This window comes from Mastacembelus armatus, chromosome 12 (genome assembly GCF_900324485.2).
Source record: "Mastacembelus armatus chromosome 12, fMasArm1.2, whole genome shotgun sequence".
In the NCBI taxonomy this organism is placed as follows: Eukaryota; Metazoa; Chordata; class Actinopteri; order Synbranchiformes; family Mastacembelidae; genus Mastacembelus; species Mastacembelus armatus.
This window is the reverse complement of record NC_046644.1, coordinates 10582577-10597913: the sequence shown is the minus strand read 5'-3', so window position 1 is coordinate 10597913 and position 15337 is coordinate 10582577. Positions and strand designations below refer to the sequence as shown.

The window sequence follows — 15337 nt, the reverse complement described above, 5'->3', positions numbered from 1 at the left end:
TATTTACTATAAAGTGTGCTATGTAAACAATGTAATTTAACTTTTTATTTAGGGTTTATTAGTTCCCCCCCAAATACTTAATGTGCATTTTTAGCAGCTCATTTGCATTTTCTGTATTCATCCCCTCTTTTCTATTACTGTAATTCCTTTCTTGAGCTTTGATTTGCAAAAAGCCTTGATAGGTTTCTACCTGTTATACAAATTTTTATCATAGTTTTTGATCAACTCGATCTGCTTTTTTTTAAAGAAAGGAAAAGTAGTTAAAAATAAAAACATATGCCTTAAATGCATGTATGTGTGAAGTATCTCATAATACCTGCACATTTTTATATAAGACCACTTGCTGTCTGTGTCAACTTTCCAGAAGTTTTATCACACTTGCCCCCTTTCAGTATTGTTAGGGTGTTTTTGTGTGTGTCACAGTTAATGGATGGACATAAAATAATGTAATGATGCCATGACCAGTTTTTACTGTAACTGTGTTACAAGGCCACCTTCTCACAAATGTTTATAGACTTACCCTTACATATTCAAGTATTCCCTGAAAGTATTTGTCTGATGTAAATCAAGCTGTGGGACAGTCAGTCCAGTGTTCCACAGATGCATCAGCCTGCGTTATTATTTTGAGTCAACAGCAGCTGATCTAAGTGAGCCAGCATTTATCCAGTTGACACACAAGTTCATTTGTATTATAACTAGTGCAGGGGCTGGTATAATTATGTTCAGTGTAGTTCAAAGATTTTATGTTAGCAAGCAGCATACACAGTATGTAGCAACAAACAGCTGCTCTCAGGTGGACAGACTGTGTGTAGCACAGTCCCTGTGAGACTGGATTGGTCCAACCCTTAGCTGCAAGCCCATTACACCTCTGCTAATCACTCATCGAGGGCCATCACCTAGCAACTAGCCTTCCTGCTGTTTGAGAGCCTCAGATAAATGTATGGGTGGTAGTGTGAAAATTGCAAAGCACTGAAAAACTTTATTATTATTATTTTTTTATATGTGCCTTTGTTTATAGTACTGGCTCATTCTCCAAATCACAAAGTATATCTTATGGCTATGAGGTAATTAAGGGGTTTGATGTCCAAGGAAGTTGTCCCTGTGCAAATAATGAGACTGTCTACTTTTAGGAGATAACACAAGCTTATTTCAGAGCACAAACAGGCCATCTCTGACATCGCTGCTCACACGTTTTCTCCACCTCGGTAGCACGGATGGTAAATATAGCTCAGTGTGGGAAGTTTTGGCAAGAGACAGCTAGCTGCCTGCTAGGAGGAGAGCATAGCAGAACATAACTACCAACTGTGGGTGGCTGTCAATTTTAACAAGGAAGATGGAGAGAGCTGAATTATCTTATTTCCACACAGTTCAACAAAATCAAGAATTAACAAGTGCACCATATTTGCAACAGTTTTGTTGTATGAAGATTTTACCATCACTTTTGATCAGTGTCTAACACGGGATTGATTTAAAAAAAAATCTGTTATTTTGTTACTCACTGTTCAACAATAAAATCTGCCATATTGTAAAATGCTAATCATTATTTTTATATTAGCAACAAGTCAAATGAGTGTGTGCTTGAAGTCACAAAGCCACACAGAATTATCAAGTCTGCATTTTAGTGTCTTTCAGCTCCTTGTTTTTCTTCAGCTAGCTGGAAAACATAGTTAAGAGCCAGATCATTTGTGAATTTTTGTGGACATATATATGAAATAAAATAGATAACATACCTTTGGATTTCCATAATGGATTTCATACCTTTTTTTTTTTTTAATACTTCTATAGTAAATAATACTAAATAGTAGTTTCTCTTACTGACCTTTGCCTATTTGTTTGTGTGTATTATTGTTTTTTTTGTTTGGTTTTTTTTTTCCTAGGTGCTGATGGAGCAGGGCTGTGTGTTCCAGGAGAGACATGGCTGGGAAAGACCTGGCTGGTTCAACAAAGACAAGCCCGCTCCCGTGAGACACACATTTACATGTCTAGCACGTGCCAATGATTTATTTACATCCAGGTATTGACAAAAAAAACTTTGGAGAGACTTAAAGAGTTAAGGACCTGATTTTTTTTTTTTTTTTTTTTTTTTTTCCACATCTTGCATCATAGTGAACATTGGAAGAGGCTAAAAACAGCTGACACTGGCACAGTACCTAGCCCAATGCTTTGTCCTTCTCTGCACTTGAGAAATACTAATGATTAATTAGCTTCTAACCATTGGTTTGTCTGTTGCTGCAAAGGTTAAAGACTATGATTACTATGGGGCTTATGAAGTTAAGAAGCATGTGAACTACAAATACAATGAACTGCTGGGCAAAGAGTACACCTTTGACTTCCCTCCACATCATGACGTGGTAAGAGACCAAGTGGAAAAGTGTGTGTGAACATGTTATATTGTAGAACAGTTGAATGCAATTTCCTCCTCTGTCAGTCCACAGTGGGCTGAATATTTAGGGTAGCCAGCTGAGTATGAACACTCTCTGAAGGTTCCTACGAGGGAAAAGAACATGTGTTCAGCAGACAGTGATGAGAGTGAGAGTTCACATACTGGGTTTTGTTTTACAAAAGGGAGTTTGAGGAGAAGCATCAGACTAACTGAGCAGCTTGGAGGACACTACAAGGAGAGAATAACCAACCTTGATGTCAAATCTTCCCCATTAGTTTTCCATTTAATGTGACTACTGTGATGAATGCTGCTTTCAAGGATTGGCGGCGAAGATATATACTCTGTCCTGTTAGTCAAAGAGCGGACATAGAATTTACTGCATACAGTGTTGGGGGTCTGTTTAAAAAGTATTGTGCTTTTTTGTTTTTCTATGCAGATTAAGAATGAGTGCCTCTCATGTAGACACAGTGTCGCTGTGTTTAACATGTCCTACTTTGGAAAGTTCTATCTCACTGGACCAGATGCCAAGAAGGCGGCTGATTGGCTGTTCACTGCAGATGTCAACAAGAAGCCAGGTCAGCCGGACTGCTACTAAAGCAAATGCACTTACAGACACACACACACACACACACATGCACAGAAACGGGCAGATGGGAGGAAAGACTGACAGGATGGAGAGGTCAGAGATGGACAGAGTTGGTAAAAAAAAAAAAAAAAAAAAACAAAAAAAAAAGATGCCAACACATGAGAAGAACAGTCCAGGTTTCAACAAAATCTCCATAGCAGGTTCTGAATGCCAGTACATAGTCTCTGAAAGGGTGCTTTCTGCAGTGACAGGTGTGCAGAGATGTGAAAACAGGCAGAGCTCCAAATACTCTGGAGATTTTTTTTTTTTCTCCATTCTCCTCACATTCCTACTCCCTGGGTTGTTCCTCCTAACTGTTGAGCAGAGTAGATCGCTTCTGTGTTAAGTGTTACCTTTTCAGAAACTGAGCTAATGGTCTAAACAAATTCTGACAGACAGTCATCTTGTGTGAATTCACACAAAATGTAGCCATAGGAAATGTCTCCCCACACACTGGAACCACAGCTCCTTTTCATTTTACCAGCAGCATTATGACCAGCTCCACTACTTCCTATGGCGAACGCCCACAGGAAGAAAAGGTGTGATCTTTATAGAAAAGTGATCAGTAACATAAGAACCATTTAATAACATGCATGTGTGTGTCAACATTTCCTTGAAAAATATAAATATAAAGAGATATCAACAACAGTTCAAAGGAGTCTTGCACAAGCTTCCACGTGATAGAACACAGAAGAGTCAAAAAGTATCATTATATACATTAACTAAGTATTTTACTCTATATACATATATTTTTTTATGTACATATAGATCCTCTAGAATCTTTCTTAAAGCCCAGTTCATATGGGAGACTACTTGGGAATACTAAGGAAATCATCATATCTGTCATTGTCGCTTTAATTCCGATGCTTCTTTTTGAGTCTGCCTCTTGTAAACATTGAAAATGTTGTGTAATTGAAATGCAGCAATAAATTGGAATTACTATGCTCTTAAAAGAGCAGCGGTTTAGACATGGATTCATGTAACACTGGCACAGTTTAGAAAATATGAAATCCCTGCAGCAGAAGTAGAGATGGATGCAGTTTTTTTTTCCATGCATTCTGCTCGCTTGTCCATCTACTTCACCCAGAACACAAACCGGCTCTGTCAGGGATTTGGGTGTGTTGTGCTTGTTGCAGCTAATGTAGCCTGAAGCTTCTAGCCTCAAGCAGAGATGAGCAGTGGTCTACCGTGGTTCGGTAAGCACGCTTCTTTCTAACTCTACTCCCCCAGATATTTTTTTCTTTTCAATCGTGAAGTCTTCACACACAGTGGATGCAGACACAAGAGTTATAACTTGAGGCATTTATGAGTGTATGGCTTTTTTCATATTTTTAGTAGCATTTCCCACGACCTGTAAAACAGTTTGATGTGTAAAATCGATGGAGTTCTCTTCAGTTTGTGCAGCTGGCTTTATTTTCTCCTCCGCTCATTATAACAACCAGATTTCAGGTAGCCTCTTAAAAAGAAAAATGCTTTTCTCTTCTTTATTGTGTCTCTTGTAATTAGATACAGATCTTGTTTTTTAAGAAATTATTTTAAGGATGTTTTCATCATGAATATCTTTAAGTGATGTTCATTTTTAAGTCATTACAATTTTTAATGTGGTTCATTTTCTCTCTAGTTTCCTTGGTAACTTGCTCAAGGCTCGAGTATCGTCAGGACAGGTTTATTCTCTAGAGGCAGAGATTGATAATTATCTGCCCTGAGTTGTGAAAGAAGTGTAAGTACACTTGAGTATTAAAAATTCATACTCATCCACGCATGAGGTGAAAGAAAGCACCGTCTCTCTCTCTCTCTCTCTCTCTCTCTCTCTCACACACACACACAAACACACAAAACAATGAAACTGGATTACTCAAAGAATCAGTTATAGACCTCAACCTTGAGTTAATCCTTTTTCAAGGTTTCAGTCAGTTTGGTGCCAAGAGGCTGCACACTTTGAACTGGTCCACAAAGTATGCTGCATGAATGAACTGTTTGTGTGTGTGTTTCAGGCTCCACTGTGTATACTTGCATGCTGAATAAGAGAGGAGGGGTGGAGTCTGACCTGACAGTGAGCAGACTGGAGCCTGGTGCTGCCAACCTGCCCCTGGCACCAGAATCCATTGGTGAGAAACGTTCTGTTTGCATATTTATCTGGTGCATGGTCATATCTGTTGTGCTTTTAGATCTTCTCTTCCTGCATTTACAATTCGACATCGTGGCGTCATTTTCATTTAATGGCTCTTATTTCTTATATCTGTCATTCTATTGTGTCTTACATTGAATTTATGATTGTTTTGCTCAGTTGTATCAGTTGTGGTCTCCCAGCTAATCTGTCAATACTGTTGCATTTATCATTCTATTCTTATGCTGCACCTCTTCTGTTGTTCTCCTCAGCCATTTTTAATTTAATATATTAATATATTTTATATATTTCAATTTCACCTGTGTGAAATTGTTCAACTTCAATAACTCTATTGTGTTGCTCCAATGTAAGCAGCTGTTATTGTATTTACCATTCATCCATCATTTTCAATTTTCAAACAAAACACTGATTTGCAAACAAACTTGCTGAGGTACTGCTATAAAAGCTTATACACTTGTGATGGAAAAGATGTCATATTAAAAGAAATGACTTGGTGGCATTACTTAATTCATCTACCTGCACTTCTTCTCACAAGGGATTCAGCCTGCAAACATTTCATTAATTTGCTTCAAATATGCACATTTATTGTACATATAACATCTTGTTCTCTCTTTTGCTGTTTTTATATAGCCATCAGTTTGTGATGTGTCTAAATCAGTTTTTCTACCTAAAAGCCTTCTCTAACTAGTTTTATTGAACATACAATATATTTGTCTGATCTTCCATTGTTTCTGTTTTACTTCCCTCAATCATTTCTTTTTTTCTTCCACTTTCTGATCCAGGTGATGCATACTACCTGGCCATCGGAGGTGCTGTTGCAGAGCACAACTGGAACCACATTAGGACGGTTCTTCAGGACCAGGGTTTCCACTGCCAGCTGACAGACCACTCTGAGGACATGGGGATGATCAGCATCCAGGGTCCCAAAAGGTGGGAGGGGAAAAAAAGGAGTGTTAGATTCTACCAGAAAAGGTCTGCTCTGATCTTAAAGTGTAGCCTGAATTTCAATAACAAAAAGGAATCACAGGATCACACAAGGATCACATCTCTTCACCTGTGGTCATGGTGATTTCCTAGTGTAACCATTGCAGTAATGACTTTTAAGGACTAAATGTCAAAAACTGTGTTTAGCAAATATTTAATATTAGTTCACATGAAATATACTGCTTATCCTTTTGCTTTGCTTCTGCTCAAACACCCTGTTGATAATATTCAGCAGCTTCCAGTGTGTGGGCCGCTGGAACTGTGACTTGATGGAAAGTCTGGACTTGGGCTGTAGCTAATAATTAATTTCATTTTGCTAATTAATACATGAAATATTTGCTTCATAAAATGTCAGGAAATAGTAAAAACATCTTCTTTTTTTTTCCCAGTCACATTTTCTTTTGAGAGATTTTTTTTAAAAACTTTTTTCTGTCTCTTTATTCATTTTACAATAGGCAATTCAATTCAATTCAATTCAATTCTTGTATTGAATTTTGACACCAAAAGAGCTTGGTGACAATGAAGTGAAAGTGCAAACCACTGTGGGTGCTGTCGCAATGGCACATGTGCATAAAGAGACCAACATCCCATGGCAATATGACATGCAATTGATTTTGTTTAAATTTTAGCTAAAATAATTCAGTCACTTGCATATTGGATTGTTATTTGCAAAATGCATTTTCAAATTGCATGATCAAATTGCCAATTGTAAAATAAATTGAGACTGAAAACATCCATGTTTTCCCCCCTTAAACAACTTTGTTTTTCAGAAACCTACTGTGAATAAATAAAGGGTGCTACTGAAATTGATATATTTTTCACTCATAGATCAGAACCGTCATTCACTGATTTCTTTATTTTGAGAATGTGCACATTTGTACACGGGAGGGAATCTAAGCTTGTCCAGGTGTTCTTCTTGTATCCTATAGTTTTGCTTAGAGAACAAACTGTGCTGCCTTTACCTCTTCTCGATCTCATTCTCTGAACTCCTCATCTATTTCTTTCCCTCTCATCTCCTTTCCTCCCCACATCACTGCCCTCTGTCTTTGTTCTTCCCTCTTACCAGCTGTAGGGTTAGGTCACTTTGTTCTCTGTGTGGGTTGTGTTGATTTCTTCACCTTGAGGGTTCTTTAGTCTTCTTTAGTTTTCTTTCCACTTAATCCCACTGTCTTCTTTCCCTTTTTCACATTTTTTAAAAATTTATTTTTGCATTCATTGCTTACGTCAAGCGAGAAATCAGTGCGTCACCGGGAACAGTGGTTCAGTTTGTGTGTGTGTGTTTCATTATACACATAATAGGATGTTGATTATGGAGATCATTGAGTTTTCTTGAGCGTCCGAAGGGCACTCAGCTTCTGAGTGACTTTGCTTGCATCTGCGAATGTTGTGTATCTGTGTGTGTATGTGTGTGTGTGTGTGTGTGTGTGTGTGTGTGTGTGTGTTTGTATGTGTGATATGAACAAGACTGGCATCTGTGTGGCCTCTCTCTGCACTGTACTGTACTGACACTAAGCTCATCCTGCCACACATGAGGAATTGCTGAAAATCGACTCTCCAGTATTTGGGTTTTAGTTTCTTACAAAGCAGACTGATCTCCTTTAAGCTTAAGCAGAATGAAAATTACTGTGTTTATGGAAATATGTTTTTCTGTGTTTTCCTTCCCAGACGTCTCCTTTAAATACTCAGTAGGCAGGAGCCTCAAAATGTGCACATTTGTTCACACAGCTTAGCAGCATGTGCCAAAGGGTGAAAATGATGCTTGGTTTGCTTTGTAATTACAAACCTTATGTATAATATATGAAATTATGTGATATGATATAAGAGAGTCGTGTGTGTGTGTGTGTGTGTGTGTGTGTGTGTGTGTGTGTGTGTGAGGGTGTGTGTGTGTGTGTGTGTGTGTGTGTCCATTCATCCTCATCTAATACTCACAGTCAAGTGCTACATCAGAGAAACAAATTGCACACATACTCTCAACTATTCACTGATTTAATATATAGAGAGATGTGACGTTGCCTTGAACAACTGAATCAACTTGCTTCGTTTACATTTCCAGCCAAACCCACATACTTGCATTTATACATTCAACTTACTTTTTAGGAAAAAAGGACAACCACACGGATACACAAATATGTAGACACAAACGCTCCCAGAACCCTTCCCCAAATATGTTCAACCCTGACTTGCTGCCACACTGTTGCAAAAATATCTTCTAAAAACAGGCCTCATGCTTTTTATTCTCTTCCTACCTCCTCACAAACATACAAGTGTACAAGTAGCAAAGTAAGCTAAACTTAGTTCTTCTTTTTCTGTTGAGTCATCTTTATGTAATATTGATTTTTTTTTTTTTTTTTTTTTTTAAAGAGTGTGTTTGTGGGACAAGGAGAGTTTGGTACATTTCTACAACAAATATAACAAGTTCTACATTTAAGAGTAGACAATGGTTAAGTTTTCGATGAAATAAATTACTTGATATGACGGCCACACTGGTTGCATACAGTGGGTGTGTTTGATCTAAATGTAAAAATATAATTTTTTTTTTCTTTTTTCTGTGTTTTCTCTTCCTGTGCAGTCGGGAGGTACTTCAGGAGGTGCTGGACACAGACCTGAGCAACGAAGCTTTCCCCTTCTCTACCCACAAGGTCGTCAATGCAGCAGGACGTCCGGTGAGAACACACACTTGGTGCCTTGACTAATGTCTACAGTAATTGGATGTTGTACATATCAACATCAGTCTGTCAGTGCTAGTTGAATTTCAAAAAGCAGTGACAAAACTACCATGTAAACAATCTGGTTTGTTATTTAAAAGGTCCAGTTGACAGAGACTGTGTAGGACAGATGGCATGTCTCACAGCAGCCTTGTGACTTATACTGTAGGTGTCAGAGCTGTCCACATTCGTTTTACGTTTCTCCGCTTCATTCCGCCACCTGTCTCTTTCTACTTCTGCTCCTGAGGTTTAGCGATTCACGACCCAAAAAGAGTAACGCTGGAAATCATATTTATTCTGAACTCTGTTTTACAAAAGCCATATCAGCAGTGCTGTAACGCATGGAGCCTCCGTTTCTCGAGTTGACCTCTACAGCGTTTCTGGCCTTAGATAAAGGAGGACATGTTGTACCGGCACATGCTGCGACACATATGTCCACACATACTCAATCTGTCAGTTGCTCTTGCATGAATTATATAACGCTCCAGTGATTGCAGTCAGCATCTTCTCACAGCTCTGTAAGAGTGTCTCTGAATTTGGTTGTGTGTGTGTGTGTGTGTGTGTGTGTGTGTGTGTGTGTGTGTATATATGTGTGTGCATGTGTGAGTTGCTGTGTTCCAGCTGGTTGCTGGCCTTGTCTGGGTGACATTTTAATGGCTGCACTGCTGTGAAAGCAGAGTGCTCTTTCTGCCCTCTGCTCCCCTCATAGCTCATTACTCTCTGTCTCTTCCTAAGTTGCCAGTTAAAAGCAGTGTGCTGCCATATACACCTTAGGACATATTAATTCATGTTTATGTGTTTTTGCACTAATGTGTGTGTGCGTGCATGTGTGCACGTGCACCTCTGATGATTGTCTGGTCAATCTGACAGTGTTCATGAGGGATCCATGTGTTTTTTCTGTGTTGGTTTGTCGCCTGTGTATTGGGTGGAGCGTGTGTGTTGTCAGTAAGTGCAGACCCACATGTACTGTTTTCCCCAGAGTTTTGTGGCTTACATATGGGACCGAGTGTGATCCCTGGCAGGCCATATGGCCTGGCTCTCACAGCGCCCACTGGGGGGAACTGTTAGAGAGAGTTCTCTCCCCTAATTTTCCTCTCCCTTCCCCATTTTTTCATTACCTTTGCTTTTCCTCTTCTCTTTCCTGTCTGTTTGCATCATAGCCTCTCTGGTATTTGTCACCTTGGTTGTCTATATTACAGTGAAGCTGTAGCATACTTTAACTTATCTAACGCTAAGAAGAAATGCAAGAAGATAGTTTGTGTCTGAATATTTGCAAGCTGCAAAAATAAAATGACAAGGTAGCTCTGTACAATAAAGAGTCTAGTCGTAGGTAATTGTTCTACGGCTGTTGGATCTACCACAACAATCAGAGTCTACTGTCAGTTTTTAATTTGGGTTGGAGAGATGGTTTTGGGAGACATCTATCAAACTGAGATTTTTTTTTTTTTGGAAAGCTGTGTGAAGCTTGTGCTCCTTTTCCCACTCAAGGCTGTTCTGGCTGCATTTTCCAGAATCAATACAATGGAGGTGTTGAGTAAAATGTTATCATGACCAATAATCAAAATAGGCTGCCTTCATCCCTGCACTGTTCCTCTATTTTCTCTGTCATGTCTCTCCCTCCTTACTCTTCTTTAATCAGTGTCACCTCTTACCTTGACGCTTTCAGGACTTCAAGTATTTTGAACACAATGTTCATTTCTCAAAAGGAGAAACACAGTTTTCCTTTTTGTGCACCTTATCATTGCATCTGTTCTATTCTCAATCTTTTCTGCTGCTTTAAGGCCTTGTGCTTTTCTCTTGTCAGCCCTGTTTTTGTCATAATACATAACAAGCAGATCTGATCTTTCACTATGTAGTATGTGTGTTCGTGGGTGAGTGTGAAAAAGCAGAGGAAGGCCAGCTTTGTCCTCGACATGTCTCTCTGCAGCTCTTTAAGCTTCCTCGCTGTCACTCTCTCGTCAGGTGCGAGCTGTGCGTCTGTCGTTTGTTGGAGAGCTCGGCTGGGAGCTGCACATTCCCAAAGACTCCTGCCTCCCGGTCTACCACGCCGTCATGGCTGCAGGCACAAAGCATGGCATCATCAATTCAGGCTACAGGGCCATCGACTCGCTCAGCATAGAGAAAGGTAGCTTTCAATAAGTGGTCATAAAAAATTACCCTCGACATGCAAATTCAGCCAAACCATAGATTTACTGAAGTTGAACCAATAAAAGAAAGAAGATTAGCATATGAGTAATTTAAGTCATATTTAATTATTAATGTACTGAAAATTCAAAGCAACATCAAAAATGGTTTTTGCTCACATCTCTGCATTCACTGATTATTTGTCTTTATCAGGGTACAGACATTGGCATGCAGACCTTCGCCCAGATGACACACCCCTGGAGGCAGGGCTCGCCTTCACCTGCAAACTGAAGAGTTCGATCCAGTTCCAGGGTCGTGACAGGCTGCAGAAACAGAAGGAGGAGGGCCTCAGGAGGCGCATTGTCTGCTTCACCATTGAGGAGTCAGTAAAACCTGTCATGACATTTGATGTTTGCCAGAGAGAAATGAATGAAAGGAGTAAAATGTCTTTCTTGTCTCTACAATCAAGCTTTTCTCTGTGAAGTTAGACTAATTCATTCTGTCTCTCACTCTCTCTCTCAGGAAAGTACCAATGTTCGGTCTGGAGGCCATTTTTCGTAGTGGAGTTCCCGTTGGTCACCTACGTCGTGCAGAGTTTGGCTTCTTTATCGATAAAACAATTGGTTATGGATATATCCGTAACCCCGATGGAGGAGTGGTAGGAGCTTAAACACTTTAACTTATATCTAAATATTGTGTACTTATCCGAACCCTCCTGTTCTTGGGTTAATATTTTAGTTTTGTTTGTGCCTGGTGTCATTTGGTCTCTCACTCTCCATATATTAAATAATAAGTTTTATTGGCGAGCATGCAGTTATTTTGTGTGTGTGTGTGTGTGTGTGTGTGTGTGTGTGTGTGTGTGTGTGTGTGTTTCTCTCCTGCTAATAATTTACAAATGTACACAGAATAACAGCTGGAATATCAGAAAGAAGGATAAAAGCATTAGGAGAGAAGGTTGTGTGTATTTGTGTGTTTATGTGCGTGCACAGATACTCATTTGTTTAATGTCCATCCCCTAGTCATGACCAGTAAAACAAAGCTGATAGACCCTCGCGTTTTTGGACACTTAAGCTTGGAGACGCATACAAGTGGCGATACTTTATTGCTTGTCTGGACATCACAAAATAATTATGGGCGAATGGTGAAATACTTAAAAAAAATGTTAAAATAGTTTACAGAAAGAGAAAAAAGTAATTTGGTATAAAACCATATAATATGATCATTTATACATGGGAAATGGATTTCTATGTCACTGTGTCTTTAAGTTTTGATAATTTAATCTAAAGCGGAGATTTCAGCATCAGGTACTAATGAAATAAGTAAACCAATTAACAGGTAAGAGCACTTACAAATCATGAGAGAGCTTCGTGCAGGGAGGCCTGTTGTACATAAATGTCTGCATTAGATGCCGTTAGTGATTTTTCTTTATTCATTTGAATCAAATGAATAAAGACACTGATATTTCATCATGCTTTAATAGGAGGACCTGTCTCAGCCTAGTGATTTATCTCTATGGTGGCATGGGAAACATGGTGTCAATTTGTATATTAATATGATAGTTACAGTGACGGCATGTTGCAGGACTGCCATTAAAAATTAAGGAGGGAGAAGACTGTCAGGGGAGACTGACAGTGAGAGGAATTTTCAGATAAAGCTGGATCCTCTTATTAATTAAAAGGATCATACTCCATAATGTTGTATGGCTGTAGATAGAATGAAGGCATCTTTCTGCCTGAAGAGGATTGTTATTTGGCTTGAGCCTTTGATACACTACTGTTACCACTACCACCTCAACATGAAAGTAGTAAAGGTAGGTGTGTGTGTGTGTGTGTGTGTGTGTGTGTGTGTGTGTGTGTGTGTGTGTGTGTGTGTGTGTGTGTGTGTGTGTGTGTGTGTGTGTGTGTGTGTGTGTGTGTGTGTGTAAATGGGACAGAGTGACAGATCACTTGGGGAGCTGCTTAGAAGGAAAAGGGAGTCAGTCAGTGAAAATTACCTCTTTGTGTTGCCAGAGAGCTCACACTGGATCATGAGTGAATGAATTGCTTTCAGTGTTTAATAACTCCTGTGCCGTTCTCCTCTGTTAGATATGAATCCCGTGAAATTGTTCATTTTTGTGTGCTGTGCCAGTTGGGGACACTATTTTTACAGAGTGTGGTTTAATTAGTCATCTCATTTTCTCTGTTTTAATCTCTGTCTCCTCATCTACCAAAATTTACATTCTCTCCCCTCTTTTCTTTTTCAGCTAATCTCCCACTGCTGTTTTTTTGGTTTGCTCGCCTCTTATTTTGACCACATATCTCTCTTCCTTTCTTTGTCAGGTGAGTGCCGATTTCATAAAGAGTGGTGAGTTTACCTTGGAGAGGATGGGAGTGACATATAAGGCCAAGGCTCACCTCAAATCTCCATTTGACCCTGAGAATAAACGTGTTAAGGGCATCTATACCTGAGAAGGACCACACGGGAAATCTGAAGCAGACACGTTCTGATTGGAGAGTCGGAAAGAGGTGCAAGGGATTTCTTATTTTTTTTTCCCCGTACATGCTGGTGCAGCTGTGTTAGTCTCACTTGTCTGTCAAATAATAGCTACAGTATCTCAAATGTTCATGTCATTAAAATTATATCTGTGATTTGATGGAGATAGTGGTGGTGATGGAGCACATGGGAAATCTCTTATTTCGTAGTTGTCAAAAAAAGTCTTAAAAGGAAGAAGACCCAGCAGCACAGCACAGCAGTGAACCTGAGGATTCATTGTATTGTGTCTGTGTACAAAAACTAATAAAAGGGCTAAAAGTTTCATTTAGATTTGCGTGTGTGTGTGTGTGCACTTTTATACAAAGTAAATCCTCAGTAAGTGGCCAGGGCCTTTTAGTACTATAGCTCAAGAGAAAACTCCCCCCTGCATTTGGAACAGGTTGTCAGATAGCTGTAATAGTTCACTTCTGTTTTACCCCATTAGACCATGGAGTACTTTATTGGGGAATAAACTTACATGTATTTTCATAGTGTAGTCCTAAAGGCAGTGTGACTCATATTATAGTGACTGATGTTTGTGCTGATAATAAGTTTTACTTCTGTGGTATCAGAGGCAGACAGCTTGAGTGTTTATCGGAGTTGGAGGGTAAAAGGGATGGAAAAAAAAAAAAAAAAATCCCAGAGGCACAGCACACCAGTCGGGTGTGCACCGCTGAAGGAGAATGAAAGGAAAAGAACAATTATCAGAAAGCAGCTGTTAGAGATAGATGCCTCCCCCCTGTTGCTGTGCTCTGCAGTGTTAATCAACTTTTTGCAGTGCTTGTATTTTTTGGTTCTGTTCTTTAATGAGGCTACATCCTATCGACTTATTTGCTTAAGAATTCCTGTTTTTGTTGTGAAATCAAACTCAACATTTTGTTCATCTGCATCAGAGTAAAAACATTCAGAGATTTCTATAGAAGGTTCTGGTACTTTTACTGTGAAACATTCACAGAGGGTGCATTGAAAACCACCTTAGCCTCAGTAATAAATACTTTCAATTCCAAATATGAGATTAAGGCAGCTGAGTAATGAGAAGTATGTGAAAATAGGACTGAACTGTAGACCTCAGCTAATTAATGCTGTGGAAAATCAAATATTAATTGCAAATAATTCATTATGCTGAACCAATTACCTGAGTTGATACCAGGTTCTTTGGAAGATGCTTTTATTTTTTAATTGAGTCTTTACTTTGGAACTCGCTGTGTGAGCGTATACAAACCTGAAACTTCTGAAAGGTTTTCTAGCTACATAGCAGTTTCAATGTGGAGAGCCCATGGCTATCTGAATAAAAATGTCTTACTATGCTTTCAGTTCGAGAGGAAAAACTGTGATTCAAACAACAAAAAGGAATCACTAGTGTGGCACCTTGATAATTCACTCATGTCTTTAATGCAGGTACTTGTCTGTTTATTTCTTTGTAAGGCCACAAATCTGCCACAGAACATAGGGATTCACTAGCAACAAAAGTAGGTTCAAGTAGAATAAGGCATGTGTATGTATGACTCAGGTGTGTGTCGCTGCATGTTCAGCACAAAATGTTTACTAATGTGGAATAATTGAGCTTGTCCAGAAGGGCATTGAAATGTTTATTCTCAGGAGTAGCTATAGTTTAATAGCAATATTTATTTGGGAAATGTGAAACAAACTGATAAAATTGCAAAAGTCTTAATAAAAACAGGTGGAATGCATAAAGTATTAATTCCTCTATGAGTCCTGTTGTTTTCTTGAAAGAACATTATGACTATGATTAAGAATGTGATGAGTCAAATTGGAAATTGGAAATCCTGACTCATTTATTGTGTCCAAAGTGATGTGTGTATTATTTCCTTCTTAACTGCCAACATTTTTTACTTACCCCATGCCCGTCTCCTTTA

General features: G+C 39.0%; 1 protein-coding gene across 3 annotated transcripts in view; it reads left to right on the top strand.

Annotated features, from left to right (window-relative positions):
* Positions 1–15162, top strand: part of sardh (sarcosine dehydrogenase) — a 30644-nt gene extending 15482 nt beyond the window's left edge. For all 3 annotated transcript variants that reach the window (XM_026297397.2, XM_026297396.2, XM_026297395.2), the window contains 10 exons: positions 1878–1961; positions 2238–2351; positions 2820–2958; positions 5003–5116; positions 5919–6066; positions 8690–8783; positions 10788–10950; positions 11163–11331; positions 11472–11607; positions 13268–15162. In XM_026297397.2, the coding sequence (XP_026153182.1) occupies positions 1878–1961; positions 2238–2351; positions 2820–2958; positions 5003–5116; positions 5919–6066; positions 8690–8783; positions 10788–10950; positions 11163–11331; positions 11472–11607; positions 13268–13396 (1290 nt within the window). In that variant the 3' untranslated portion in view covers positions 13397–15162. The remainder of the gene's footprint in view (positions 1–1877; positions 1962–2237; positions 2352–2819; positions 2959–5002; positions 5117–5918; positions 6067–8689; positions 8784–10787; positions 10951–11162; positions 11332–11471; positions 11608–13267) is intronic.
* Positions 15163–15337: the final 175 nt, after the last annotated feature.